The 26,300-nt window shown below is 40.7% G+C and overlaps 2 protein-coding genes and 2 long non-coding RNA genes across 4 annotated transcripts in view; 1 reads left to right on the top strand and 3 right to left on the bottom strand.

Annotated features, from left to right (window-relative positions):
- Nucleotides 1-861: 861 nt before the first annotated feature.
- ube2kb (ubiquitin-conjugating enzyme E2Kb (UBC1 homolog, yeast)) lies at nucleotides 862-10,225 on the bottom strand. Its single transcript, XM_034187323.1, has 7 exons — nucleotides 9,777-10,225; nucleotides 3,561-3,654; nucleotides 3,403-3,461; nucleotides 3,189-3,271; nucleotides 2,665-2,764; nucleotides 2,375-2,503; nucleotides 862-993 (listed from the first exon to the last, which is right to left on the bottom strand). Exons 1-7 carry the CDS (start codon nucleotides 9,960-9,962, stop codon nucleotides 919-921), a joined length of 726 nt encoding a protein of 241 aa, XP_034043214.1. The 5' UTR covers nucleotides 9,963-10,225; the 3' UTR covers nucleotides 862-918.
- Nucleotides 10,226-10,981: 756 nt separating this feature from the next.
- Nucleotides 10,982-26,300, top strand: part of smim14 (small integral membrane protein 14) — a 16,511-nt gene continuing 1,192 nt past the window's right edge. Inside the window, exons 1-4 of the mRNA XM_034187765.1 lie at nucleotides 10,982-11,125; nucleotides 19,883-19,978; nucleotides 24,779-24,827; nucleotides 24,928-25,082. Of these exons, the coding sequence (XP_034043656.1) occupies nucleotides 19,904-19,978; nucleotides 24,779-24,827; nucleotides 24,928-25,082 (279 nt within the window). The 5' untranslated portion in view covers nucleotides 10,982-11,125; nucleotides 19,883-19,903. The remainder of the gene's footprint in view (nucleotides 11,126-19,882; nucleotides 19,979-24,778; nucleotides 24,828-24,927; nucleotides 25,083-26,300) is intronic.
- LOC117525838 overlaps nucleotides 15,346-26,300 on the bottom strand; it is a 19,763-nt gene continuing 8,808 nt past the window's right edge. The window contains exons 2-3 of the long non-coding RNA XR_004565155.1: nucleotides 25,798-25,803; nucleotides 15,346-15,379 (exon numbers count right to left, since the gene is read on the bottom strand). This is a non-coding gene — a long non-coding RNA (uncharacterized LOC117525838). The remainder of the gene's footprint in view (nucleotides 15,380-25,797; nucleotides 25,804-26,300) is intronic.
- LOC117525837 lies at nucleotides 18,621-21,294 on the bottom strand. Its single transcript, XR_004565154.1, has 2 exons — nucleotides 20,829-21,294; nucleotides 18,621-18,949 (listed from the first exon to the last, which is right to left on the bottom strand). It is a non-coding gene; the product is annotated as an uncharacterized LOC117525837 (long non-coding RNA).

Here is a 26,300-nt window from a genome sequence, read left to right as displayed (position 1 = left end):
GCTGAATTTATGAGGAAATGATTGTTGTACAAAATCTTAAAATATCTTTCACTGAGCTCAACGATGACTGGAGTGCAGTTTTAAGCAGAAACGAGGTGATAATCCGTGAACCGCGGCTAATGACACATGCGCAGTGAAGGCAGGGGGGGACACCGGTTACTTTACCACCAAATGTCAGTACCCATTTATAGCTGGGTGAAATAACAATGCAGATAGAGTCTCATCCAAAGACACAGACCGGTAACAGGCAGGTTACTGAATCCAGGGTTTGTACAAGTATATTTGTTGCCAAACTACTTATCCAACCAAGCTACTGACACGTGTTCAACAATAGAGTTCCACACCTGCGGTTTAAAGCGTTAATCATGTGATTGACCCTTATGTGAACTTGTAGCAGCTGCAGTAAAAATTTGATAGTTTACAATCAAATACTGTGAAACGCTTCTAAACAATGTTGCAAAGTTGGTTAAAGGTACCTATTAAAATATTTTTAGGTATGTAGTGTTAAATGTCGTGATGATCTAAAACGAGCTTCTGCTGGCAAATGAACCAATGAACTGTTGTAGAGTGAGAGCACTGTGCAGAATTTCCTGTACAGTTTATCCTGCAAGTTTCACCATGCAACAGGACCTACGTACTTCATTCTTTGCATTAAGCAAGACAAGTTGCTCAAATGAATGGTTTTGTTTCCACGGTCCAAAGTCAAGAGTCCAAAACATAAGACGATGGCGTGGCAGGCAGCAGCGTGGTGTGCATATCAGCGACTGTGGATGTTTTGAGTTTATAACAAACAAACTTGATGACACTGCTGTGGTGACTGGGGCGTTTTTGTGTGATAAAAGGTAATAGAGAAGTGGCATCGGGAAGGAGTTGATGCTGTGATGAAGACAGTTTGGGATCCTCACACCTGGCTGCACCTCAGTTGCTCAGGAGAAGCTCTGTTGCTGTTTCCACATCCCAGGACTTTGAAGACAAAGCTGCTATTACTGCATTCTGTATTCAGAAGGGAGGAAAAAAGTGCTATTAAGTATTGTGTTGGTTTTCTTTTTTTGGGGGGGGGGGGGGGGGCGTTATAATTCTATTTGCAATGTTTTATGAGATAATTAACATTCAAGATGCTCCATAAGCAGAGAGGCAAAACAACAAATGACTTAATTTGTACACACTAATTTGAGAGAATTCAAATTAACATTAAATTATCGCCTACATTTTTTGTCATCCTTGTTGAAGACAAATCACTCAATTTATACACGCTGAAATGAACCAACACTGTACAAATGAGCCTATTAAAATAATCACCTATATTTCTCATTATTGTCCAATAAAAGTAAAAATTTTAAAAATTGCAAATTAGCATTCTGAAACTAATACCTGCACTCCATTAGCTGTTTGTGTTAGTGATACATACACACACTCACCTTAACACAAAGAATCCTTAAAAATGTTTACAGGGTAACAAATTGTTTTGTCATAAAAGCTGTGATCATATTCTGTGTGACTTAATGCATAATATGCCCATAACTTATTTATCTTCACGTTTCCAGCTGACTGAGGTATTTGTTGCCCTCAACAAAATGGGTGGCAATAAATGCGCCACATGCACTAATCCTTCATACATGGGTGATTCTTTAGCTACGGGCAGTACTGGCCTTGTAAATGTAATTTCCACCACACCACTGCTTTACAATATAAAGCGTCTTGGGGCAACTGTTTGTTGTGATTTGGCACTATATACATGTGCTCTGATGTCACTGTTTATCTCCATAGAAACTACCCAAACAATCTTTCATACAAACTGCTTAAAGGGACATTACAGTGTTGTGGTGGAAATTACGGCAATAGTGTGGGACAACTACATTTTGTTTAAAAAAAATCACAACAGTTGTATGACATTGAATACCCCAATTATGTTTTGATTATTTTACTGATATTTTATTCAGAGATATTTTAAAACATTAGAAAAAACGTTTCTTTACCATTCATTTTTATCATTGAAGATCAAAAGTTGGGTGTGGGACAAGCACAAAACGGCAATATTTGCATATAATGATGCTGAAAAAAGGTGAAAAAGTCATCATAGACTACTAGAACAAATTTCTTAACACTTTCATTGTAAAGATAACTATAAAAGTGTGAAATTTCCCCTTTTTTCTGTTTTTCATACAATATGATCAAAGGACATAAGTGCCCGTAGTCTAAGAATCACCCACATATGAACAAAATTCATATTTTTTAAGAGGAAATTTGTCTGCAGTGAAAGAAGGCAAGCTATGGCCACACCAATAAATGTGCCGTCAAATGGAACCCACATACAATCCTGACCTACACCGTGAAATGTTAATGTTATTATCCAAGAAAAACAAAGCGTACTGACCTTATCAAAGCCCATGGCACATAGTTTGTCTATTTTGTGTGTAAAGTCAGAACTGGAGATTGGAGCCCCTGCATAGACGTGAGACCAGAGTCTTGCGGTCTGTTTGAACATTTCTGGGTTCTGTTTATACTGAAAGTACAAACAAAGAGTGAAACCGGTTATGTCTCAAAGAGTGAAGGCAGAGAGAAGCAAACGATATTAAGATGGCAACATAAAATCTCGACGAATGTTGTCATTTTCAGTCTGAACAACACAACAGAGTTGAGCAAATTCACACAGTTCTTCCTCACCTGGTTTGCTACTACTGCGTCCTGTGGATCGTCTGGTTCTGCTGCGGCAAGGAGAGCCTGTAGAGACAACAGCACTGTCCGCAGGGTCATTGCTGCCGCCCTGGGTGGGGTCAAAACAAAGGTGGAGCAGAGCATTTGGATTTGTGCGCATTTTTAGTCACAAGGCTCAAACACAACGACACAGTAATGAATACCGACACAGCACAGGTTCTATTCTGGTTCGCAAACCTCAGACAGGACCTTTTGAAGCATTTAAAATTTAAAAAGTCTTGAAATAAAAAAAATTAATTCCTTGTTTAAAAAATGATGCAGAACCTAAAGCTGGAGGCATGATGACATCATGAGTGGGCAGGGATTGTGGATTTGCTACAGATGATCAAAGTGTGGGCTAGTTTATCAGATGGCAGCTTGGTTCTTCTGATACTAAACAAACCTGGTTTGAGAACCAGAATGCTTTGTGGTGGTGGTGGGTGAAAAAAGGGCAGCAAAGCGTGATGTAAAGTGCAGCAGGACATCTCACTCACCACTGATCTTTTAAAATGTCCAGACATATTGCTCCTGTCACAGAACTGATGTTAGGATGCCAGATCTTAGTGATGAAGCGCACCTAAGACAGACAGATGTGAGAGGTTATCTGGATAAGAATGCCATGACGAGGGAGAAAAGGAGTGTGAATGAGTGAGACAGAGTGAGGTGAAGAACGCATACGTGATATTATGAACAAAAGAAAAAGCATACCTTTGGTGGATTAAAGGGATAGGTTTCTGGAATTTTTATTTCGAGTTGATACCTGCCCCCTTGGAACAAAAGAAAACCCAATGGAAGTTATCTGACACCATTACGAGTCTTACAATTACTATTGTGTGTCACAACATAGTGCACGTGTGTGATAATACCTTCATATGGTGTATCTGGTGGACCAGCAATCTCCCCCCTCAACTCTGTGAAGTTCTCATCCACCAAATCTACTTTTATCTGGTTTTTACTCGTCTACCAGGTGAGAAAGAGTGGCACATAATCAGGATTCACAGCCTTAAGTTATGTCTCTGTCAAGTCTTATATCTCAAATTCTGACTTACAAATGAGAATCTGTGAAATTACAGACATGTTAAGTTGCCGAAGGCAGTTAGTGATCATTTTCTATAAAATTAAACTTAGTTTGTTATACAGGCCCGTGTCAGAGTTTACAAAAATATCTGAATGACTGAAACTTACCATAACTCAAAAATTCTTATTCATTAAGAAAAATTTTAAGAATTAACTGGAGCTTGTTGAATTTGAAGATTTTGTCCTTTAATCTTTTTTTATAATGGTTTAAATTACATATCTTTGCATTTGAGTTTTTGATTAGATCAAAACCTTTGGAAACTTATGACTCAGGCAGTGCAACAGCCACACTTTACATGTCTGACATTGATTCATGCAAATAAGGCTTTTGTGATTCAATGATACCATAATATGTGATGGTTCTGTGTGTAGCCTCATCAATTCTGTCCATAAATGAACCATTTTATGCTTGACAGACACACAACCATTACACTATGTTTTGAATACTCACAGTGCTACATGGAGCACTACTGCCAAACTAAGTTTCACTGTTTTGCTATACAATGACAATAATGTATCTATTGGCTCCAAATTGCGTAACTGCTACAAATTTGCATTTGACATTTTAAGGTTACCCAAAGTCAAAATTTATGTGACCAATAGAAAAGGTGATAAGTTCATATTAGTGTTTAATAGTAATCACATTCATATTTGCATCTTTAACCAATCCTCAAAACTTCAATCCGTTAGGCCAAAATTTGCAGTCAATCCTTTACATATTAGTTTAAACAGTAATGCTGGCATAGTCGGACATGTCTGGGCGAGTTCAGGCAGGCATGTGTTTGTATAAAGTGGGTCTGTTGTGTCTATACAATTTATGAAGCCTTGATGATAATCACCGGGTCTTGGTGGCTAAGGTCAACATTGCTTGTTTGACTATAACACATTTAGACCAAACTGCTGCATATCTACAATAAATATCTTTCTCTTCATTAACCGTTTCAACTCAAGCCCAGTTAACTATAACCAATATTAACTATTTTGGGCAGTGTTGTATATGAACTGAATATTCCTTTACTCTATGAAATGCCAAAAAAAGGAAACAAAAGGTTGCATGTTTTAATTTCCCACACACTATCACATTTTCACATTACTTGTTTTGTCCTACCAACATTCCAAAGCCCAAATATATCAAATGTACAATTATTTAAAAGATAAATACACAGCACAGGGAATGAGAAAAGTGAGAATCTGTAACGAGTTACGCAATTAATCAGCTATTATTTAAAAGCAACAGTGACCTATAGCGGCCACCAAAATACAGCAATTAGCAAAAGATTTGCAAGCAACTTCATAGACTTGTCTGTTTCCTATTTTGCATGTTAGTACAAGCTGCAAAGAGAGCCTATAAATGGAGGTTCACTAATCATCGTATGTATCAATCATTCACAACTCAAAATTTCTAATTACTTCTGGAAACTTTGCAGACACACTCACTTTGTCTGATTCCATTAAATCCTGAGCTCAGAAAATTTCATCCTGACACTACAGGTTTTGTTCAGAAAGATTCAGCGCTTGACAGAAAAACAGTCAGTAGCTATTTTGATAATTGACTGACTGTGTATTCATGTAGTTTTTCTAAGTCCTGAAGCCTATTGGTGCTGGTGTTTATCCTCAGACTGGGTCATTAGTATGTGTCATCTCAAAGAAGAATCTTAAGCCCAGGTTACACATAGACAGTTTTGTCAGCGAGTAGTATGTAGACCGAAGTTCGCGGTAGTTCCGGCTGTTTTCGCGGTGGAAAGGGGCGGAGCGCGCGCACGTAAAAAAAAAAGAAGAAAGAAAAAAAGAAACTCCGCTCCCACTGCTGTTTGCTGCGGGGCTGCTCCTCCGCTCTTTCCCGCAAAAAACTCTGTCATAATTGTGTTTAGAAGCCAGTCACCATTTGCTTTATTATACAGCTGTGTAGCTAATAAGCAAAATAATCTCCAGGACGATTCGCGCGCACACGCATGTAAAATAAAAATAAAAAGAAACTCCGCTCCACGCTGCTGTGGTGCTGCTGCTCGCTCCAAAAACTCTATCATGATTGTAAAATAAAGGACAAAAGAGACATAAGTCCTGCTCACAGGCTGCTACCAGATACAGGACATGTTCACATCTTCAAACTCCAGACATCTCCACGTCACTACATATTCAGTCCCTGATTGGTCATCGCGGTGCGACGAGAACTGCGGCACTACAGGAAGCAGCAGGATGAAACGGCGATTAAAAAGTATCAAACGCCGTTGTTCGCGTTGTCGCTGTCGTCACGGGAGATCTCCGGGAGCGCTCCCGGAATTATTCGACATGTTGAATAATTTTTTCGATGATTCCCGGTAAAGCCGGAACTAAGCCACACCCCCTAGTGCCAGCGTTAACAACAGCGTGTGATCCTTAAGACGGCCAAAAACTCTTCCGGGACGCTTCCGGGAGCTCTTACCGTCTGTGTGTAAACAGGGCTTTAATCTTCCAACATCTCTCAGAATTTTGGAAGTTTTGTGAGATAATTGGGATTTGTGAGTAGTGCCCACAACTCACCTTTTTTCTCACGTCCCCTTAATTAATGAGGTATAAGAAACTGACCTCTAATGGTTATGTTTTGCAAGGCTTTCACTACACATACAGGATACCGAGGAAAAGCCATGAGAATTCCCCATGACAGATTTCAAATTGAAAGTAGAAGTGCAAAGCCTTTATAATCTCTTGAAATCAAATTCTTTTGATACCAAGTTCAAAATGAAAGTAGCCAAAGAACAGGTACAAGCAAAAGTAGTTAAGCTTATGTTACTAACTGCCAATAGCTCAGAGGCTGTCAGAGTGCCCATGACAAAATTTCAGGGAGTGTTGGTGAGACCAGAAGATAGGAGTAGTGACCAAGCGGTGAGTGCACTTGGTTTCGGTGTGGAAGGTTCGTGGTTCAAACCCCACCCCTGCCACATTTCTCCATGCAATGTGGAGTTGCGTCAGGAAGGGCATCCGGCGTAAAACTTGTGCCAACTCAACATACTGACCCACTGTAGATCTGCTGTGGCGACCCCAAGTGAAGACAAGGGAGCAGCCAAAGGGAAGGGTTGTTGAGACCAGAAGCTAATTTTCACATTTTGATAGGAATTTGAAGGGCACCTTTTTTTGGGGGCGGGGGTTCCCACATATGAAGACTTCAATTTGTTGTACATTTATTCTTGTTGACGTTCTGACAAACGTGTTGTGGGAGAGATTTGTAGAGCTTAAAAATAGCTTTAAAATGACTCCAAACTAGCTATCTAGCTACCATAATCTTCTGAAATATGGGCATTTTAAAGTTAAAAGGTGATCCAATTAGGAGAAAGTTTCTTAACATATATCTCACTAATTAAGGGGGCATGACCAAAACATACGAGTGTTCTCTGTGTTACTCATAAATTCCAAACATCCCACAATGATTTGCAAAATTCTGAGAGATGTTGGCAAATTCTTCTCTGACACAATTACCCAATTCTACGATTCCACTTGGATGGAACACCAGTCTGATACAGGTTATTTCAACAGCCAAAGCCAGAACCCATTTACTGCTGGGTGGACTGAGACAATACAGCAGGGATGCCCAAGTTTGGTCCTCGAGATCTACCTTCTTGACACTCTTAGTTGTCTCCCTGTTCCAACACACCTGAATCCAATGAAAGGCTCATTAAAAGCCTGCTAACAAGTCTTTCATTGGATTCGGGTGTGTTGGAACAGGGAGACGACTAAGAGTGTCAGAAAGGTAGATCTCGAGGGCCGAACTTGGGCACCCCTGCAATACAGTGTCTCAAGAAGACAGGTAGCGTGACCGTGAATCAAACCTGGGCTTACTCATTGATCACCAACTCCTCATCCCACTGAGCTACCTACTCTACATTAGTAATTTATCATGGGGGGAAAAAGCCTAGAAAAAGTTGTCAAATTTCTGTATTTCATCATAATTTTGGGGTAATTGGATTATTGATTAAACAAAATAAAATAGGCCATTGCAACTGATACAGTACCTTACACAAACCATGAACCGCTATTAGTAATGCACCATGTGTTATTTAAACAAAGTAGTTACGGTTATAGCAGCCATAAAGGTAACCACTTTGTTTTTGGCTACAGTTTTGCAACTGTAACCCTAAATCTTGGGGCTATGCTTACAGCAGCCGCCATAATTGATGTTCTGTTCCTATGTGTTCATTGCTAGCTTCTTGTTAATATAGTGGTAAGTATCCCCGCCTGTCATGCAGCAAACTGGGGTTCGAGTCTCTGATGGGGAGAACAAGACTTCTTGTTTTTTTCACACACTGTAAGGATATCCACGGCATTATTTAAACTACTCACTATAGCCGTGGTCACAACCCACTGTACTTGCACGTGCGTGCAGTCTACTTGCAAAAACGTGGGCTAAATTTGGAGATCCGTACGTCGTAAGTACTGCCTCAGTACGAATTTAGGAGCACGCAGACATGCCGTAGAGGTTTTAGTGCATGCAGAATTTTCACTGTGGTCAGGCTGCGGATTCACCAGCAGTACAGATGACGCACGTTGTGAGTACTGCCTCAGTACGGATTCAAAGCAGCACATTTTCATTCAATTACTATTGAATTAACCAAATCCGTACGGAGGCAGTAGGCTACTCACCACATACTATGGAATTAAATTGTAGGTATCAGATCTTGAAAATTGTGATACACATAAACTTGGACTTTATTTCCAAACTTCAGCAACACAGACACTCCACACCTTCAGTCTGATAACTAGCTGTAACTTTTCGAGGCAAGTAAACACTCGTACAACTGACCGCTGCAGGCTGGACATGCTCATGTATCGCCGATGCCGAAAAACACTTGCCGCTCCGGTCCCGCTCATAACACACACATCGAAAGAAAATCCAACACCCCCCCCCCCCCCCCCACACACACACACACACACACACACACACACACACACACACACACACACACACACACACACACACACACACACTGCTTTATTGTCAACTCTATCGTTACACTCCTAGAGACGTGCGCTGAACGTACTCCCTCCCTCCTCTTGCTACTGCCTCCGTACATTTTCACAAAAACGTAGTGGCCGTGGCATCCGCAGAAAATGTACGGTGAAGAAAAGCGCAAGGTGGGTTGTGACCGGCGCTAAACCTAACAACCCTAAGTTTTGAGCTTGCAACTTGTCTACAGCTTCGATGACATGATGTCCTTCTTCATCTCATGATAATCATGGTGGACAACTGGATGCCATACAATCACAGTGATTGGGTATTGGATGTTGTATGAAGTGGAGGAGTATAATACCATATAATCAAGTATTAGGGTTAAGGATTGTCAGGACTATTTTTCCCCACTAACTTGTGACATTGTGTAGACCAACCAAATCATCAGTTAGACCTAAAATTAATCACATAATTAATCATTAATTAAAATAATTAATTACAGCACTTGCTGAAATTATTTCAAGTAAACAAATTGTCAGCTAATGTATGTGAATTTGATGATTTCCTTCTTGAAATACTTTATTTTTGATCTGGCAGATGCCTCAGGGAAAATTTACATTTATTTCACATTACTTTTTCCTGACATGTTTATGGATTACTATAAATATACTCAACAAAATAAAGAAATTAGTGGTTAACTGCAGTTCCTCATAAATGTAACCAGAAAACATAAAAACCCAGCAGCATCTAGCCAACATGATGCTAAGTTAATGAGTGAATGGCTAATGTTAGCTGAGGGCTGGCTAATAACGGTTGACAATGATGGAGAGAACATTGGATTAGGCGTGTGTAGTGGTTAATATGGAGGTATTTTAGCTGACTAAAAAGCTTTAAATTCTGCGGTGATGCCTGTTTAAGGCCTGTGTTCGGTAACAAAGCTGAATCCCCGGTGTTTCCTGAACACACCCACCAAACACAACAGCTGAGGCTACAAGCTAAAGTTGTCCTGCTGAGGCCTGATCTGCTGCACCAAACAGAGTCTGTAATAAACAAGACATCACTTTACATCCCGTCACTACTGTACCTCTTCGCTTTTGAGAACTTCTTTAAACTCCCGTTTGATCCTTTGGACTGCAATGTTAGCCATGGCTATATCCTCTGTGGTGCTGCTGCCGTCTTCAGGAGCTACACCCGGCCGGGGCCCGTCTACTCTCTGCTGCAGGGACTGACTGTTCGCTTCTTTCCACGCTGACGGAGCCTCCTTTCGCATTCACCGTCTGTCGCCTCTTTCCACCCGAGGACTTCACCGTCGTCGACCGCAGGTCAGCACGCAGGAGCTCCACAAACACAGGCACAGTGCGGCTAATTACACAACAGCCTGGAACTTTAATTTATGTGCACACTGATGGCACCACAAGGGTATTTCCATTCAAACCTGCCTTTAGGATGTTTCCTGTGTTTTCCATGTGCTAAACACATGCACTCTCTGACCTACTGTACTTCGAATTATGACCTCTTATGGACAGTGCCAGCTGCTCTGCTTCTTTTTATATATATATATATATATATATATATATATATACACACACACACACACACGATCACTCAGCGTGCATAGCTCTACCAACCAACAGTAGAGGGCAGTCAGGCACAACCCATTTCTGAAAATGTTATTCTATTTGTTTTGTTTTATTTATTGTGGACAGAGAACAAAAGTAGTTTTTTGTTTGTTTTGTTTTGGGTTTTTTGCATATATTTTGTGGAAATTTGTTTAATTTACTTAATTCTTATATACACTGCAAAGTGGGCACAGCAAAGACTGAAACATTTCCCATTAATTAACAGGGCAAATGTAAAAATTAATGGATTCATTTAGAGTGTTTGTGAAAACAGCGTATGTAAACGGAGTCACAAACAAATCTTTAACTTGGAGACAACTGTTCTTTTTTGTTTATTATTTAATTTATACCATTTGGCAGATTTTTTTCACTTTGAGATTAATTGAGCAGTTTTTTTTTTACTTTATTTTGTTTTTGTTTGTTTGTGGTTTGGGCTGATGTGACTAAATTTGATATGAACATATGTTCCCGCATTATAATCTATGAATGAGCTGTACATAAACCAAAAATTTAAAAAGAGCATTTTGGTAACGTGTACCTTATTACACAGCTGTACAGTCTCGGTCGTGCTGTTTGTTTACTATCCAGACGTGTAACATGTTCCACGTTGTGATTGGTTGAAACGCGTGCTCATCAAAGTTTTGCCCCAATAGGAGGTACGAATGACAGCAGAGAACGCCCAGCCGTCAGTACCAGGATGTAAGACGTGAAGAAGAATCGCTGTTTGGCTTACATTTGCTAAACAGACTTCGCCGTGTTCACACTTTGCTTAAAAAGCTTTCAAGCAGCAGGAACGAACTTCTGTAAGCCTCAAGTAAGTCATGTTTCCATGTCATCTTGCTGTCACAGAGCTGTGTCCCCCGAGATACATGTTTTTATTTAGGTGGAAAACATGCTGGTCTGGTTTGGCTAGTTTTACAGGAATCTTTTGACATGTCAGCTGCATGACAACTGCATGTTGTTTATTATTACTATTAATACTGTATTTGTATTCATTTGCTGGAACGGTATGAGAATTGAGCTCTTTCTACTTTTTTTTAGCTGTCAGTTTTATAATACAAAAGTCTTAGACGCCCCAGAATTAAAAAAAAAAAAATAGTTTACCTCCTGCATTTAAAAAAATCTATTAAAGAACCTTATCAATAATTGTTCCAAACCTCATTTACAAAATAACAGTAACTTGATTGTTTTTGTTGTTGTTGTACTGCCCAGTGTCAACAGACTGAAACTACCCTATTCCAGGTATGTATTTATACTTACTGTAGGTAAGGATGAGCCTTGTAGTCGGGGTGGTGGCCAAGTGGTTAGTGTACTTAGTTTCAATGTTGGAATGTTCACAGTTCAAACCCCACCCCTGCCACCTTTATATTATACCACATTTCACCATGTAATGTGGAGTTGCGCAGGAAGGGCAGCCGGTGTAAAACCTGTGCCAAATCAGGCAGCAACCAAATCATGTGGCGACCCCGAGTTAAAACAAGGGAGCAGCCAAAGGGTCTTACTAGGTGGGGATGAGCCTTCCCAAACAAACTTACCACTGAAGTGCTGGTTAATCTCCAACACTTGGAGATTAGTAATGATGTATTTGCTGAAGGGAATTCTAGAAAACCTCAAACAGTCACCAGTGACAGAGGTTTTGCATGTGTTTGAAGAATGGAATTCATTATATCTTGAACACTGGAATTTATTGACAGCTACGGTTGATGTCATCAATCAGTCAGTGGGAAAATATTGTTGGTCTGAGTCTCAAACCATGGTCTTGTGTTGTCTGATTTTGTTTGTATTCAAGTTGCTCCTTTCAAATAGTTCTAACCGTTGCACAGTTATTTGACTATAATATGGGTAAATGCAGATTGTGGCAAGTTCAAAATGCACTGGGTGTCATCTGCTATTGTTCGTATGACTTTTCCATAATCAGGTGTATGAAGTTATTAAACAAAAATGTGTGCCAGCTATTCTGAAAATGAGCCCAAACATTTTTGATGTTGTCCATTATTTGGTACACTAAATGACTGCCCCCAAAAATACGCATTGTTTTCTCAGACCAATTTTAATGAATTTTTATGTCTGTGTTTTCAGGTGAAATTGGTATATATATATTTTTTTTGTTGCAGTTGAAAAATGTTGTATCTTTATCATTCATTCATTTTCTATACCTGCTTACTCCAATCAAGGCTTGGGCTGGAGCCTTATCCAGCAGTCAGAGCGAGAGGTGGGGTACTCCCTGGTCAGGATGCCAGTTTATTGCAGGGCCAGATATAGAGAGACAAAAACATTCACATGCACACCTACGGTCAATTTTAATGTTTCCAATTCACCTAACCTGCGTGTCTTTGGAAACTTGCATGTCTTTGCAAATATGGGGAGAACGTGGAGAAAGGACCAGTTGGGAAGCAATCCCACGAACCTTTTGGTGTGAGGCAACAGTGCTAAGCCATATCTTTATCAGATACTGGGAATTTTCCCACAGATATTACTAATTTCCTTTCAGTACTGAAAAATAATGCCATCCTAAGTATCATGTCAGGTGTATTGCAATGAGCGGAGCCCTTCATGGCTGTTATATGTGACTTTGCAACCAGTTTCACTTCTTTCTCTTGTATAATACATTTTCAGAGCATTTCATAATAATATCAGTGATCAAATTTCTAACTGTTTTATGGTTATTTGACTATCAATGATTTATTGATTAAAAAATGTTTAAAAGCTATGATTTTCAGATCAGCAATAATCAAGAAATGATGCACCCAAACTGTTCAAAATAATATTATATAGATGGACGCCTGATTGTTAAAAAGGTGGTACTCCAATTACACCAGATGAAAAGTATTACTTTCATTGTTAGCTATGACATTTTGATGATGTGTTGCATTTCTCTGTGCGTGATCCACAGTGTTGTGGATGCTGATTGCTTGAGAATTCCAGGGGAACACCCACCCTTCATCTGGTTGCAGGAGATGGTTACTTTTGAGGGGTGAAGATGGCTTGGTTATGTCTGGGTGGTTGCCATCCTGGACCCGGGGCAGTTCCATAGTGTGGCACCATCATATGCTCCCATATTTGACTTGAGATTGCTCCTGACAACTAACTGCTCATAAACTGCTCATACTCCATTTCACTGGTGGCAGGGCAAAATCAAAAATGCAAATATTATATAATATGAGGTCTATTAGAAAAGTATCCGACCTTATTATTTTTTTCAAAAACTATATGGATTTGAATCACGTGTGATTACATCAGACATGCTTGAACCCTCATGGGCATGCAAGAGTTTTTTCACACCTGTCGGTTATGTCATTCGCCTGTGGGCAGTCTTTGAGTGAGGAGTGGCCCACTCTCTCGTCGATTTTTTTTCATTTTAGGAATGGCTCAGAGACTGCTGCTTTGTTTGATCAAAATTTTTTCAAAACTGTAAGGCACAACTGAGTGGACGCCATTCGATAAATTCAGCTGGTTTTCGGTAAAAATTTTAACGGCTGATGAGAGATTTTGGTCTGGTAGTGTCGCCGTAAGGACGGCCCACGGTGCCTGACGGTGATCTGCGCTTCGAGGCGGCAGCGTCTCGCCGTTTCAAGTTGAAAACTTCCACATTTCAGGCTCTGTTGACCCAGGAAGTCGTCAGAGAACAGAGAACTTTCAGAAGAAGTCAGCATGAGGAGTTTATTCGGACATTCCATTGTTAACGGACATTTTGTAATGAAAGAACGTGCGGGCAGAGTCGCATGTCGGGCCGGACCCAACCGCGGGGGGTCGCGACAGGAAAAACACCTCCGTGTTGGAAACCTTAACGGGCAAGTTGGAACATGCCCAAGCTGTTAATTTCTCAGTTACTCACTTGTTGAAAGCCATCAAAAGCCGCCTGAATTTTACAAATGGTTTTCAACACGGAGGTGTTTTTCCTGTCGCGGCGCACACCTTTCATTAAAAAATGTCTTTAAACAGTGGAATGTCCGCATAAAGTCCTCATGCCGGCCTCTTCTGAATCTTCTCTGTTCTCTCACGATGTCCTGGGTGAATTAAGCCTTAAATTAGGATGTTTTCAGGTCGAAACAGGCCGACGACGGCGCCTGGAAGCGCTGCGTGACGTCCCACTCCGTGGGAAGTCCTTACACCAACAGAAACACCCTATAATCTCTCATCAGCCGTTAAACTTTTCACCGAAAACCAGCTTAATTTCTCGAATAGTGTCCACTCGGATATTCCTCACAGGTCCAGAAAAAATTTTGATAAAGCAACGCGCGCCGTCTCAAGCAGCGTGTGAAACAAAGGAATTCAGCCGAGAGGGCGGGACCACATCTCACTCAAGGCCTGCCCACAGGGAAATGACGTCACCGACGCGTGAAAAAACTCACGCATGCGCACGAGGGTTCAAGCATGATTGGTGTAATCGCACGTCATTCAAATCCATATAGTTTTTTTTTTTTTTTAATAAAAAGGTAGGATAGTTTTCTAATAGACCTTGTATACAGATGTAAATATCAATTTTGTGAGGGGTGGAGGAGGTGTTGTCTGAGATTAAAAAAAAAAGAGATTGGGTGCATGGAGATGGCAGAACAGGCATTGCAGGAATGAAGCCCTCAATGGCTTCTTGTCCTGTGGTTGAGGTGGATGGCCAGTGTTCCTGTAACTGCTTGTGTATTTTGCTTGGGCGCAGATCCACTTCCTCACCAGAAAATCTCTCACTTCTCCACCACCTACATAGTGAAGGGGATGACAGATGACACTGTTTGGTGTAATGACTGTTACACCTGAAACATATCTACCCATGATTAATTAAGCAATTAAATACCAGCCTGTGTCACTCAAATTGCACGCCATGTAAATATTAAAGTGGATTTGGACAAGCCCCAAATGGACTTGCTTTGTGCCCTTTTATATTGTGCATCACAGTATGCCATGACAGGGCCCTTAGTCATACACTCAACAAAAATATAAACGCAACACTTTTGGTTTTGCTCCCATTTTGTATGAGATGAACTCAAAGATCTAAAACTTTTTCCACATACACAATATCACCATTTCCCTCAAATATTGTTCACAAACCAGTCTAAATCTGTGATAGTGAGCACTTCTCCTTTGCTGAGATAATCCATCCCACCTCACAGGTGTGCCATACCAAGATGCTGATTAGACACCATGATTAGTGCACAGGTGTGCCTTAGACTGTCCACAATAAAGAATAAGAATATAGCAAAAATTGCCTTATCAATATTTCAGCAGGTAGTGCTAAAATGACTCGGCAGGATATCGTGACGTGTGTTCTCTTCCTGTTCTACTCCTTTTTTCACAACTTTCCATTTGCATTATTGATAACTGAACAGGAATCTACAAATTGTTCTGTTAGTGAGCAGGATGTTATATTTTTGTGACCTCTTAATACGGATTACTAAGATACATTGATTAAACCTGTCTCAAAACATAAAGTGTTAAAAGTAAAGCTTTTGGATCAAGCCAGACCACCAAATTCTAACAAATGTATAGGCAATTTTCACCCTATAAAGTGTTAACGAAATACAGTCATCACTCTTTGTTCTATCTGGTCCACACTGAAACAGAGGCTTAATCACATAGGAAATCACTTGTGCAGTCCACAAACAAAAGCTCTTAAATATACTCTGATAAGAAATAGAGAAAAGGAGCGAATCCTCAAGTCTGAGCAGCTGAAATCAGAGTTGGGTAAAATTTTGTGTTAAGTCACATTGATTACCAGAGAGTGTGTGCCAGCTACAGGTGCATCACACTACTCAGCCTCCCTGATCATGTCTACTCCAGGGTGCTGGAAAGGAGGTTTGGCCGATAGTCGAACTTCTGATTGAAGAGGAACATTGCCGGTTCCATCCTGGTCGTGGAACAACCGACCAGCTCTTTACTCTCACAAAGGTCCTGGAGGGTGCCTGGGAGTATGCCCACCCAGTCTACAACCCCTGGCAAAAATTATGGAATCACCGGCCTCGGAGGATGTTCATTCAGTTGTTTAATTTTGTAGAAAAAACGTATCACAGACATGACACAAAACTAAAGTCATTTCAAATGGCAACTTTCTGGCTTTAAGAAACACTATAAGAAATCAAGAAAAAAAGATTGTGGCAGTCAGTAACGGTTACTTTTTTAGACCAAGCAGAGGAAAAAAATATGGAATCACTCAATTCTGAGGAAAAAATTATGGAATCACCCTGTAAATTTTCATCCCCAAAACTAACACCTGCATCATATCAGATCTGCTCGTTAGTCTGCATCTAAAAAGGAGTGATCACACCTTGGAGAGCTGTTGCACCAAGTGAACTGACATGAATCATGGCTCCAACACGAGAGATGTCAATTGAAACAAAGGAGAGGATTATCAAACTCTTAAAAGAGAGTAAATCATCACGCAATGTTGCAAAAGATGTTGGTTGTTCACAGTACGCTGGGTCTAAACTCTGGACCAAATACAAACAACATGGGAAGATTGTTAAAGGCAAACATACTGGTAGACCAAAGAAGACATCAAAGCGTCAAGACAGAAAACTTAAAGCAATATGTCTCAAAAATCGAAAAATGTACAACAAAACAAATGAGGAACGAATGGGAGGAAACTGGAGTCAACGTCTGTGACCGAACTGTAAGAAACCGCCTAAAGGAAATGGGATTTACATACAGAAAAGCTAAACGAAAGGCATCATTAACACCTAAACAGAAAAAAACAAGGTTACAATGGGCTAAGGAAAAGCAATTGTGGACTGTGGATGACTGGATGAAAGTCATATTCAGTGATGAATCTCGAATCTGCATTGGGCAAGGTGATGATGCTGGAACTTTTGTTTGGTGCCTTTCCAATGAGATTTATAAAGATGACTGCCTGAAGAGAACATGTAAATTTCCACAGTCATTGATGATATGGGGCTGCATGTCAGGTAAAGGCACTGGGGAGATGGCTGTCATTACATCATCAATAAATGCACAAGTTTATGTTGATATTTTGGACAATTGAAAGGATGTTTGGGGATGATGAAATCATTTTTCAAGATGATAATGCATCTTGCCATAGAGCAAAAACTGCAAAAACATTCCTTGCAAAAAGACACATAGGGTCAATGTCATGGCATAGGGTCAATGTCAATAAGCAGATCTGATTTGATGCAGGTGTTAATTTGGGGGATGAAAATTTACAGGGTGATTCCATAATTTTTTCCTCAGAATTGAGTGATTCCATATTTTTTTCCTCTGCTTGGTCTAAAAAAGTAACCGTTACTGACTGCCACAATCTTTTTTTCTTGATTTCTTATAGTGTTTCTTAAAGCCAGAAAGTTGCCATTTGAAATGACTTTAGTTTTGTGTCATGTCTGTGATCTGCTTTTTTTCTACAAAATTAAACAACTGAATGAACATCCTCTGAGGCCGGTGATTCCATAATTTTTGCCAGGGGTTGTACATGTGTTTTGTGGACTTTGAGAAGGCGTATGATCAGATACCCCGAGAGATACTGTGGGAGGTGCTGCGAGAGTATGGAGTGAGGGGGGTCCCTTCTCAGGGCCATTCACTCTTTGGACTCGCAAAGCAAGAGCTGTGTTCGGGTGCTCGGACTCGTTTCCGGTGGGGTTTGGCCTCCGCCAGGGCTGCACCTTGTCAACAATCCTGTTTGTGATATCGAGGCGTAGTCGGGGGGGGGGAGAGGGTTTCCAGTTTGGTGGGCTCAGAGTCTCATCACTGCTTTTTGCAGATGATGTGGTCCTGTTGGCTTCATCGGCCGGTGACTTCCAACACTCACTGGATTGGTTCGCAGCCGAGTGTGAAGCCGCTGTGATGAGAATCAGCACCTCTAAATCTGAGGCCATGGTTCTCAGGAGGAAACCGATGGATTGCCTACTCTGGGTAGGGAATATGGCCTTGCCCCAAGTGAAGGAGTTCAAGTACCTTGGGGTCTTCTTCACGAGTGAAGGGACGATGGAGCATGAGATTATTAGCCGGAGAATCTGCGCAGCAGGGGCCTCCATCTGGAAGACCCAGGACTAGGTGGAGAGACTATATCTCCACACTGACCTGGGAACGCCTTGGGATCCCCCAGTCAGAGGTAGTCAGTATGGCACAGGAAAGGGAAGTCTGGGGTCCCTTGCTGGAGCTGTTGCCCCCACGACCCGAACCTGGAAAAGCCGTTGAAGATGAGTGACATTGATTAATTTTAAACTTTTTTTTTCAATTGTTACTAATCAGTTTCTAAGTTAGGTTTTTGTTTTGTTTGTTTGTTTTTACAGTATTTCTGAGTTCATCAAGTCCTGCAATATTGAAGCTTGGAGTCAGAAGTATTTGCAGCTTTCTTCTGTATAACAGTGTAGAGTTTTGGGGAGCAGTTTATTCATGTAGCATTGGAAGCTTTTCAGTTCTCATAACAGAAAAGTTATCCCTCCCACAGGATTATTTCAATAACAAGTACGATACATCAGTCAAATATCTGCTTCAAGTTTGGAATGTTCTCTATCAGACAGTGTCATTACTTGTCCACATAGTCACCTCCCCTTTCTACACACTTATGCCACCGCCAGACAGGTTTTTGCATCCTGTGGATGAAGAAATCGGGTGTATTCTCTTGCCACCAGCAACGCACAGCTGCTTGCAGGTCTGCATCATCAGTATAATGGTGTCCCTTCAGGAGTTCTTTCAGCTTGGGAGAAAAAGTAAAAGTCGGAGAACAATCAGGTGGAGTAAAGCATAATCGAGTCAGAAGTTCTGACAAACCCACTTTAATTTCTGGTTAATTTCAAGAGCCATCATCTGTGGGATCTGTTATACACACACTTTTTATATATATATATATATATATATATATATATATATATATAGTCAAGTACATCATGGAGAATGTGATGGACCCACTCTTTTGAAATGCCAACCATTTTGTTGATGTCTTCTTGCTTGACACAGCAACCAGCACAAATTCGTTCGTCCACGGACACCAACTAGGGCCATGGACACTAACTAGGGGCCTGGCTATACAGGATTTTTGCCCTTCACCTCCTGACTGCACTGATATTACAGAGGCATCGCCATAGTCAAAACCCATTTGTCGAATGTGCACAGCCCTCCGCTGCAAGGAATACAATTCCTGCATGTTGTTTCAAACACATGTCCATGTACGTCGCCATTTTTTGCTGACGTACATTTTTTGGTGCATGTGTTACATTGAAGGCGATTCTGCAGATCCCTGGAATTGCAAGAGAAAATTGTTTGATGCTGCGATAGTCAATAAGTAAGGGATTATTCTTGTACCATTTTCCTTGCAGAACATTTCAGCCGACACTCGTATGTTCGGTATGTAATGTGTTCACATACTTTTGAGCAGCACCGTCAGCTGCACTTTGGCATGATTGGTACCAGCCAGCAAACATTACCTTGGTGAAAGTGATAAGAGAGCACTCCTCCCTTAACAAAAACAGGGATTACATACAGCAACACTCTGTCCCAGCTGAGCTGGCTCTGCCCCCCTTTTGTGTGTGTGTCTGCAGAATAACAATAGACCACAAAGCTGACCAGAGCATTGGGTTTCTCATGTTGTTCTTCATCCTAGTTACATGCCGTGCTTTTGTTTGCTTCCAAGGTGAGCGCCTTGTGGTGAAGAATGGCGGAGGGAGGATTTGACCCCTGTGAGTGCATATGCAGCCATGAGTACGCGATGAGGCGCCTTATCAACTTGGTAAGTAATGGAAAGTAGAGCAGCAGAGGTTGATTGTCCTGTTGGGATCTATCCAAAAGAAGCATTTGAAGCATGCAATGCGATACAAGTTGACAGAATGCAGCAAAGAAAGTAACATTATAATGGGCAAGCATGTAAATAAAAGAGCATCCAGAGAATAAAGCCAGGAGGAAATGAAAAGCAGGTGAGTGACAGTGAGAAAACATATCCTGGTTCCGGCTCATTGTTTATCTTGAGATCCTGTCTGCTCTTTACTGCACAGATGTTTTACTTTGTTGTAGTGCCGACTGGTGAGTTTTGCGACGTTGTGCTTGTGACTTTTCCTCAGTCACTTTCGAGGGGAAAAGTTACGAAAAAGTTGCTGAGATAAACTATTCTGTCTATTAAAGTATCTTAGCCTGTGGTGAAGTCGTGTCATTTTTCCAGGTGACCTCATTGGCTCCGTTTTGTACACGTACGGCGTGCGTGGTGAGCTGCGGTTGGCTCAGCCTATAGACCCTGTGCAATAACGTCACTGGGTACCGCCCCCCAACATGGCGGATGATGTAGAAAGAAGTGTTGAAGAGAGTGAATATCAAGCTAATTTACGCGCGGAGGATAAAGTTACATGCAAAGAAAAGTTGAAAATCACTCGGAAAAAAAAAAAGCGCGCACCAAACACATTAAAAAGCACACGCACACACGCGCCAAACACTCGGAAAAAAAGCGGGCACCAAACATTAAAAAGCACGCACACACGCAGTGTGGTTACTCAACTGCATGTAGATATTATGACAATTTTGCATATTCTAGGATTTATAAGTGAAATAAATACTGTACATGAAACACACTAGTTAAATAGGAGACTGACCTTTAATGAAATGACCCGAACAGATCCGTAGATTGGCCAAACTGGACTCGGATGTAAGGTCACTTCTAGCTATCTGTGCTAGCCAGATTGCTCGCCTCTTTGAAGACAGTTCTCGCGTATTTTCTCCTTGATGCTCGATAATTGCCGGTGACCTGAATAAACTGTGATTAGTTTCCCTGTTCTTGCGATTACTACAGCCGATTATACCACAAAAACTCGGCATTTTATCGCAAATATCTGCAGCTAGCTAGTGCGCGTCTTGTTTGTCCCCCAACAAGGCGGAACGGAAGTTTCGTGACGTCATTTGCACAGGGTCTATGAGCGCCATCCCAATGGCTTTCTGATTTGTTTGCTTCAGGAAAGGGTGTTGTTCAAATAACAAACCTTTGATTAGTGTTTCCCTCAGGGCTCTGCAACATTTTTTTTTTATTATTTTATTTTAGGAAGGCACAGTGATGATTGCTTTGAGTATGTGGCAAAAGTAGCAAGGTATACCCCCCCCCCACACCAACTTCTTCAAAAAGGAATAAGAGGGCAAAAAAGACATACTTATTCTGACTGTGATGTGCAGAATTTTTCAGCATATTTGATTTTTCTATATCTGTGTGTCTATCGGTCTGTCCCAGCTTGTTAGTAGAAAACAGCTGTGAAATTTCTAAACATTTATTAGAATTTATACCCTGTGACTAACGTCTGCAAATGTAAGTAACACTATTAAAAACTACTGCATATTTAGATGAGAAACTTTGGATTGTGTTAGAAACAGCTAAGCGCCAGTGAACCTCTTATTTTAGGTCATGTTGGAATCTTTTTTCATCATATTAGTTTAATTAGTAATGTTGACACAGTGGGACATGTCTGGGTTTGTTCAAGCAGGCACATGTAAAGTCAGCCTTCTGTTTGCATGTGAGTTATGCAATCGGAGGGTCCTGGTGTCAGTTAAAGTAATACTTAATTGAATAGAGCCTTTACTGTCATTGTACACATATATACATGCAACGAAATTTGTCCTCTGCATTTAACCCATCCTAATTACAGTTAGATACAATCCACCCACTAGGAGCAGTGGGCAGCCACAGTCCGATGCCCGGGGACTAAGTCCAGATGTAGAGACGCTGCCTTGGTCAGGGGCAGAGAAAGGAGCAGACCCTAAATAAGGATGTTTTGATTTTGGGAGGAAACCGGAGTGCCTGGAAGAAACCCACGTAGACACAGGGAGAACATGCAAACTCCACACAAAAAGGGCAAGAAGCGATCCCACGACCTTCTTGCTGTGAGGCACCAGTGCTAACCACTAAGCCACCATGCTAAAATAACTTTTGAGATTTAAAACAAAAAAGTCTAATATTTAGGTTAAAGATATATTTTATAGTTATAGACAAGTTTGTTTTTGTTTTTAACATTTTAGATTGGTATTAATGATGGTAAACATCAATGAAAAATGTAATTATACAAATTGCATTCTGGAAACTTGGTGGCCTTAATGACCTACAGTAGTGTTCAGAATAATAGTAGTGCTATGTGACTAAAAAGATTAATCCAGGTTTTGAGTATATTTCTTATTGTTACATGGGAAACAAGGTACCAGTAGATTCTCACAAATCCAACAAGACCAAGCATTCATGATATGCACACTCTTAAGGCTATGAAATTGGGCTATTAGTTAAAAAAAAAAAAAAAAGGTAGAAAAGGGGGTGTTCACAATAATAGTAGTGTGGTATTCAGTCAGTGAATTTGTCAATTTTGTGGAGCAAACAGGTGTGAATCAGGTGTCCCCTATGTAAGGATGAAGCCAGCACCTGTTGAACATGCTTTTCTGAAAGCCTGAAGAAAATGGGACATTCAAGACATTGTTCAGAAGAACAGCGTAGTTTGATTAAAAAGTTGATTGGAGAGGGGAAAACTTATACGCAGGTGCAAAAAATTATAGGCTGTTCATCTACAATGATCTCCAATGCTTTAAAATGGACAAAAAAAACAGAGACGCGTGGAAGAAAACAGAAAACAACCATCAAAATGGATAGAAGAATAACCAGAATGGCAAAGGCTCACCCATTGATCAGCTCCAGAATGATCAAAGACAGTCTGGAGTTACCTGTAAGTGCTGTGACAGTTAGAAGACGCCTGTGTGAAGCTAATTTATTTGCAAGAATCCCCCGCAAAATCCCTCTGTTAAATAAAAGACGTGCAGAAGAGGTTACAATTTGCCAAAGAACACATCAACTGGCCTAAAGAGAAATGGAGGAATATTTGTGGACTGATGAGAGTAAAATTGTTCTTGTGGGTCCAACGGCCACAGACAGTTTGCGAGATGACCCCCAAACTCTGAATTCAAGCCACAGTTCACAGTGAAGACAGTGAAGCATGGTGGTGCAAGCATCATGATATGGGCATGTTTCTCCTGCTATGGTGTTGGGCCTGTATATCGCATACCAGTTTGCATATGTCAAAATACTTGAAGAGGTCATGTTGCCTTATGCTAAAGAGGACATGCCCTTGAAATGGGTGTTTCAACAAGACAGTGACCCCAAGCACACTAGCAAATGAGCAAAATCGTGGTTCCAAACCAACAAAATTAATGCCTCGCGGATGTGAAGAAATCATGAAAAACTGTGGTTATACAACTAAATACTAGTTTAGTGATTCACGGGATTGTTAAAAAAGCAGTTTGAACATAATAGTTTTGAGTTTGTAGCGTCAACAGCAGATGCTACTATTATTGTGAACACCCCCTTTTGTACTTTTTTTTTTTTTTTTTTTTTTTTTTTTTTTTACTAATAGCCCAATTTCATACCCTTAAGACTGTGCATATCATGAATGCTTGGTCTTGTCGGATTTGTGAGAATCTACTGAATGTACTGGTACCTTGTTTCCCATATAACAATAAGAAATATATTCAAAACCTGGATTAATCTTTTTAGTCACATAGCACTACTATTATTCTGAACACTACTGTAGCATGGAGCAGCAAGGCTCACACCAACTTTATAGGTCTGCCTGTCTTTATTTTATATTATGGTCATTCTGCTTGCTGCCCACGTGGCCCCAAATAGGAGGTTCCCCCCTGTATCGGTCAGAATCCAAACCTTCATAGCTGAATATACAGTAATATTTATGGCCACACTTACGAACCCACTCACTGAGTGTTTTCATTCATCTGATCCTGGTTTGTCTTAATTTTACTGTACAGTTGACACACACACATAAAAATCCAGTGTAGTCACATACTTGCATTAACTACACAGTTGTGGCTATGTGCATGACATCACTCACATCCTATGTTTGTTTCAAATGCACTGCCCAATGAAGTTATCATGGAAACCAGTTGAAGCCATGAGGGCAGTATAACCACAGGAGCAAGTACAGAGAAGAAGAATCTACTCTGAAACAACAACCTAATGAAAATGTCCAAAAGTGTTGATGAAAATGTGTGTGAATTTGTCAATGATCGTAATGCTATATTATTCTACAGTATTGAATTTTTTATCCCCCCCCCCCGGCACTGCAGGTTTTTGTATGGTGTACTTTTATTGGTATGTTTTTGGAATGTGTGATGACTGGATAGTAACTGTATTTTAAGTACAGTTTTATAATTTTATGGTAAGGTTAGACCTTCCCATGTGAAGTACCTTGGGGTGACTGTTGTGATTTTACACTATATAAATAAATTGAATTGAATTTAGCTTTTCAAGTCTGTGTTTTTACACCTTTACTGTCTTGGGGGGGATGCATCTGAGGATTTGACAGCGAACATTCTTGCTGTACACGGACACATTTTCGAGTTTCACATCCAGAAGAAAAATTATGTAGGCCGTATTTACTAATACACAATAAGCGGGTAGTAAACTACTGTGTCATGGGCCTAATCCGGTCCCTGGGCCATCAGTTTTTACATTTAAAGCATGCCTTGAAAACAATTTGTTTGTTTTTTTTACACTTGTATCTTTCAGCTCAGACAGTCCCAGTCCTACTGCACAGACACAGAGTGCCTTCAGGAATGTACGTATACTTTTTAGCACTCTGTCATACCACTCGGAAATGTGTTTTCATGGCGCATTCTTGAATGAAAAATTATGTTAAAATACATTTGTATGTTCAGTGCCAGGTCCCAGTGGGCCAGATGGGGGCGGTGGAGACCTGACATTCTCCATGGTTCTGATGGGATGGGTTGTACTGGCTCTGCTACTCTTCCTGCTTCGCCCATCCAGTCTCAGGGGTTCCCATTCCATAGACAAGACCGCTGGACCCCATGATGTTAGTATCATTCATATACTCATTCTAAGTACCTGCTGAGTAATACATGGTACCCATAGCAGAGCACATAGCAGAACACATAGGATTTTAAATGTTTTTTAAATCTTTGCTTGACAGTGAGCCCTTTTTCCTGTCCAGTCAGAAAGTGAAAAATATTTAGCATTTATCTGGAAAAGGGTTGTATGGTTGCTAAAGGTCGAGTCCAGCTTGATTTTTCACAAAATTGACAAAATATACTTTGTGTAGTTCCTTTATTTCTGTGATAGATCACAAAATTACAGGTTTGCTGGTAGAGGATTTACTTTGGAGGAATTCCATGATCAATATCGTAACTTTGCTCCATGAGATTTTGCACACAACATGAACGAGGAAACGCGGGTGGAAGGTTTGAAGTTCATGCTGTATTTGACAAAAACTGGGAACACTGAATTTCTGACTTACAACTTGGAAAAATCCATTTAATAATCCTTTTGATTACACATTGATCACTCCCACTAACTCATTTTGATAAATGAGGTAAAAATGTAGCAACTGTAACTAATGTTAGTATTGACAACTGACAGAACAGACCATGGAGGGTTGTCTTACCCATGTCTAGCAGATAACCAGCAAAACTCACTCATCTTCAACTGCTTACTCTAATTAAGGGTCGTGGGGGGCTGGAGCCTATCCCAGCAGTCATAGAGCGCGAGGAGGGGTACACCCAGGACAGGACGCCAGTCTGTCGCAGGGCCACATATAGACAAACAAACACAATCACACCCACTTGCACACCTACGGACAATTTAAAGATTCCAAACCACCTAACCCGCATGTCTTTGGATGTGGTAGGAAACCGGAGCACCCAGAGGAAACCCACGCAAACATGGGGAGAACATGCAAACTCCACACAGAAAGGCCACAGGTGGGAATTGAACCCATGACCTTCTCGCTGTGAGGCAACAGTGCTAACCACTAAGCCACCGTGCAGCCCACCAGCGAAACCTTCATGTGAAATATGTCCAGATTTTATCCACTTTCTTTTACCCAATTTCAGTTACAATTGAAGGTCTATCATGTTTCCTCTGCTTCACGAAGCTAACACTAGTGATATGTATTACAGCTGTGCCTTTTGACCCTCATAGGGCATGCTGGGAAACTGAGTCTCATTGTGTACCATGACATCTTAACTCACTTTTTATCTGCACAGTTAAAAATGATCAAATTTTAGCCCACAAT

Source organism: Thalassophryne amazonica, chromosome 15 (assembly GCF_902500255.1).
Source record: "Thalassophryne amazonica chromosome 15, fThaAma1.1, whole genome shotgun sequence".
NCBI classification, from domain to species: Eukaryota; Metazoa; Chordata; class Actinopteri; order Batrachoidiformes; family Batrachoididae; genus Thalassophryne; species Thalassophryne amazonica.
Note: the sequence above shows the minus strand (reverse complement) of the source record. Positions and strands in the feature narration are given on the sequence as shown.

Coding starts and splice junctions, on each gene's coding strand:
- ube2kb (XM_034187323.1), bottom strand. CDS start 9,962: ATGCGAAAGGAGGCTCCGTCAGCGTGGAAAGAAGCGAACAGTCAGTCC. Junction 3,462..3,560: donor ACCAGATACACCATATGAAG/GTATTATCACAC, acceptor TTTTGTTCCAAG/GGGGCAGGTATCAACTCGAA. Junction 994..2,374: donor GTGCCATGGGCTTTGATAAG/GTCAGTACGCTT, acceptor TTCTGAATACAG/AATGCAGTAATAGCAGCTTT.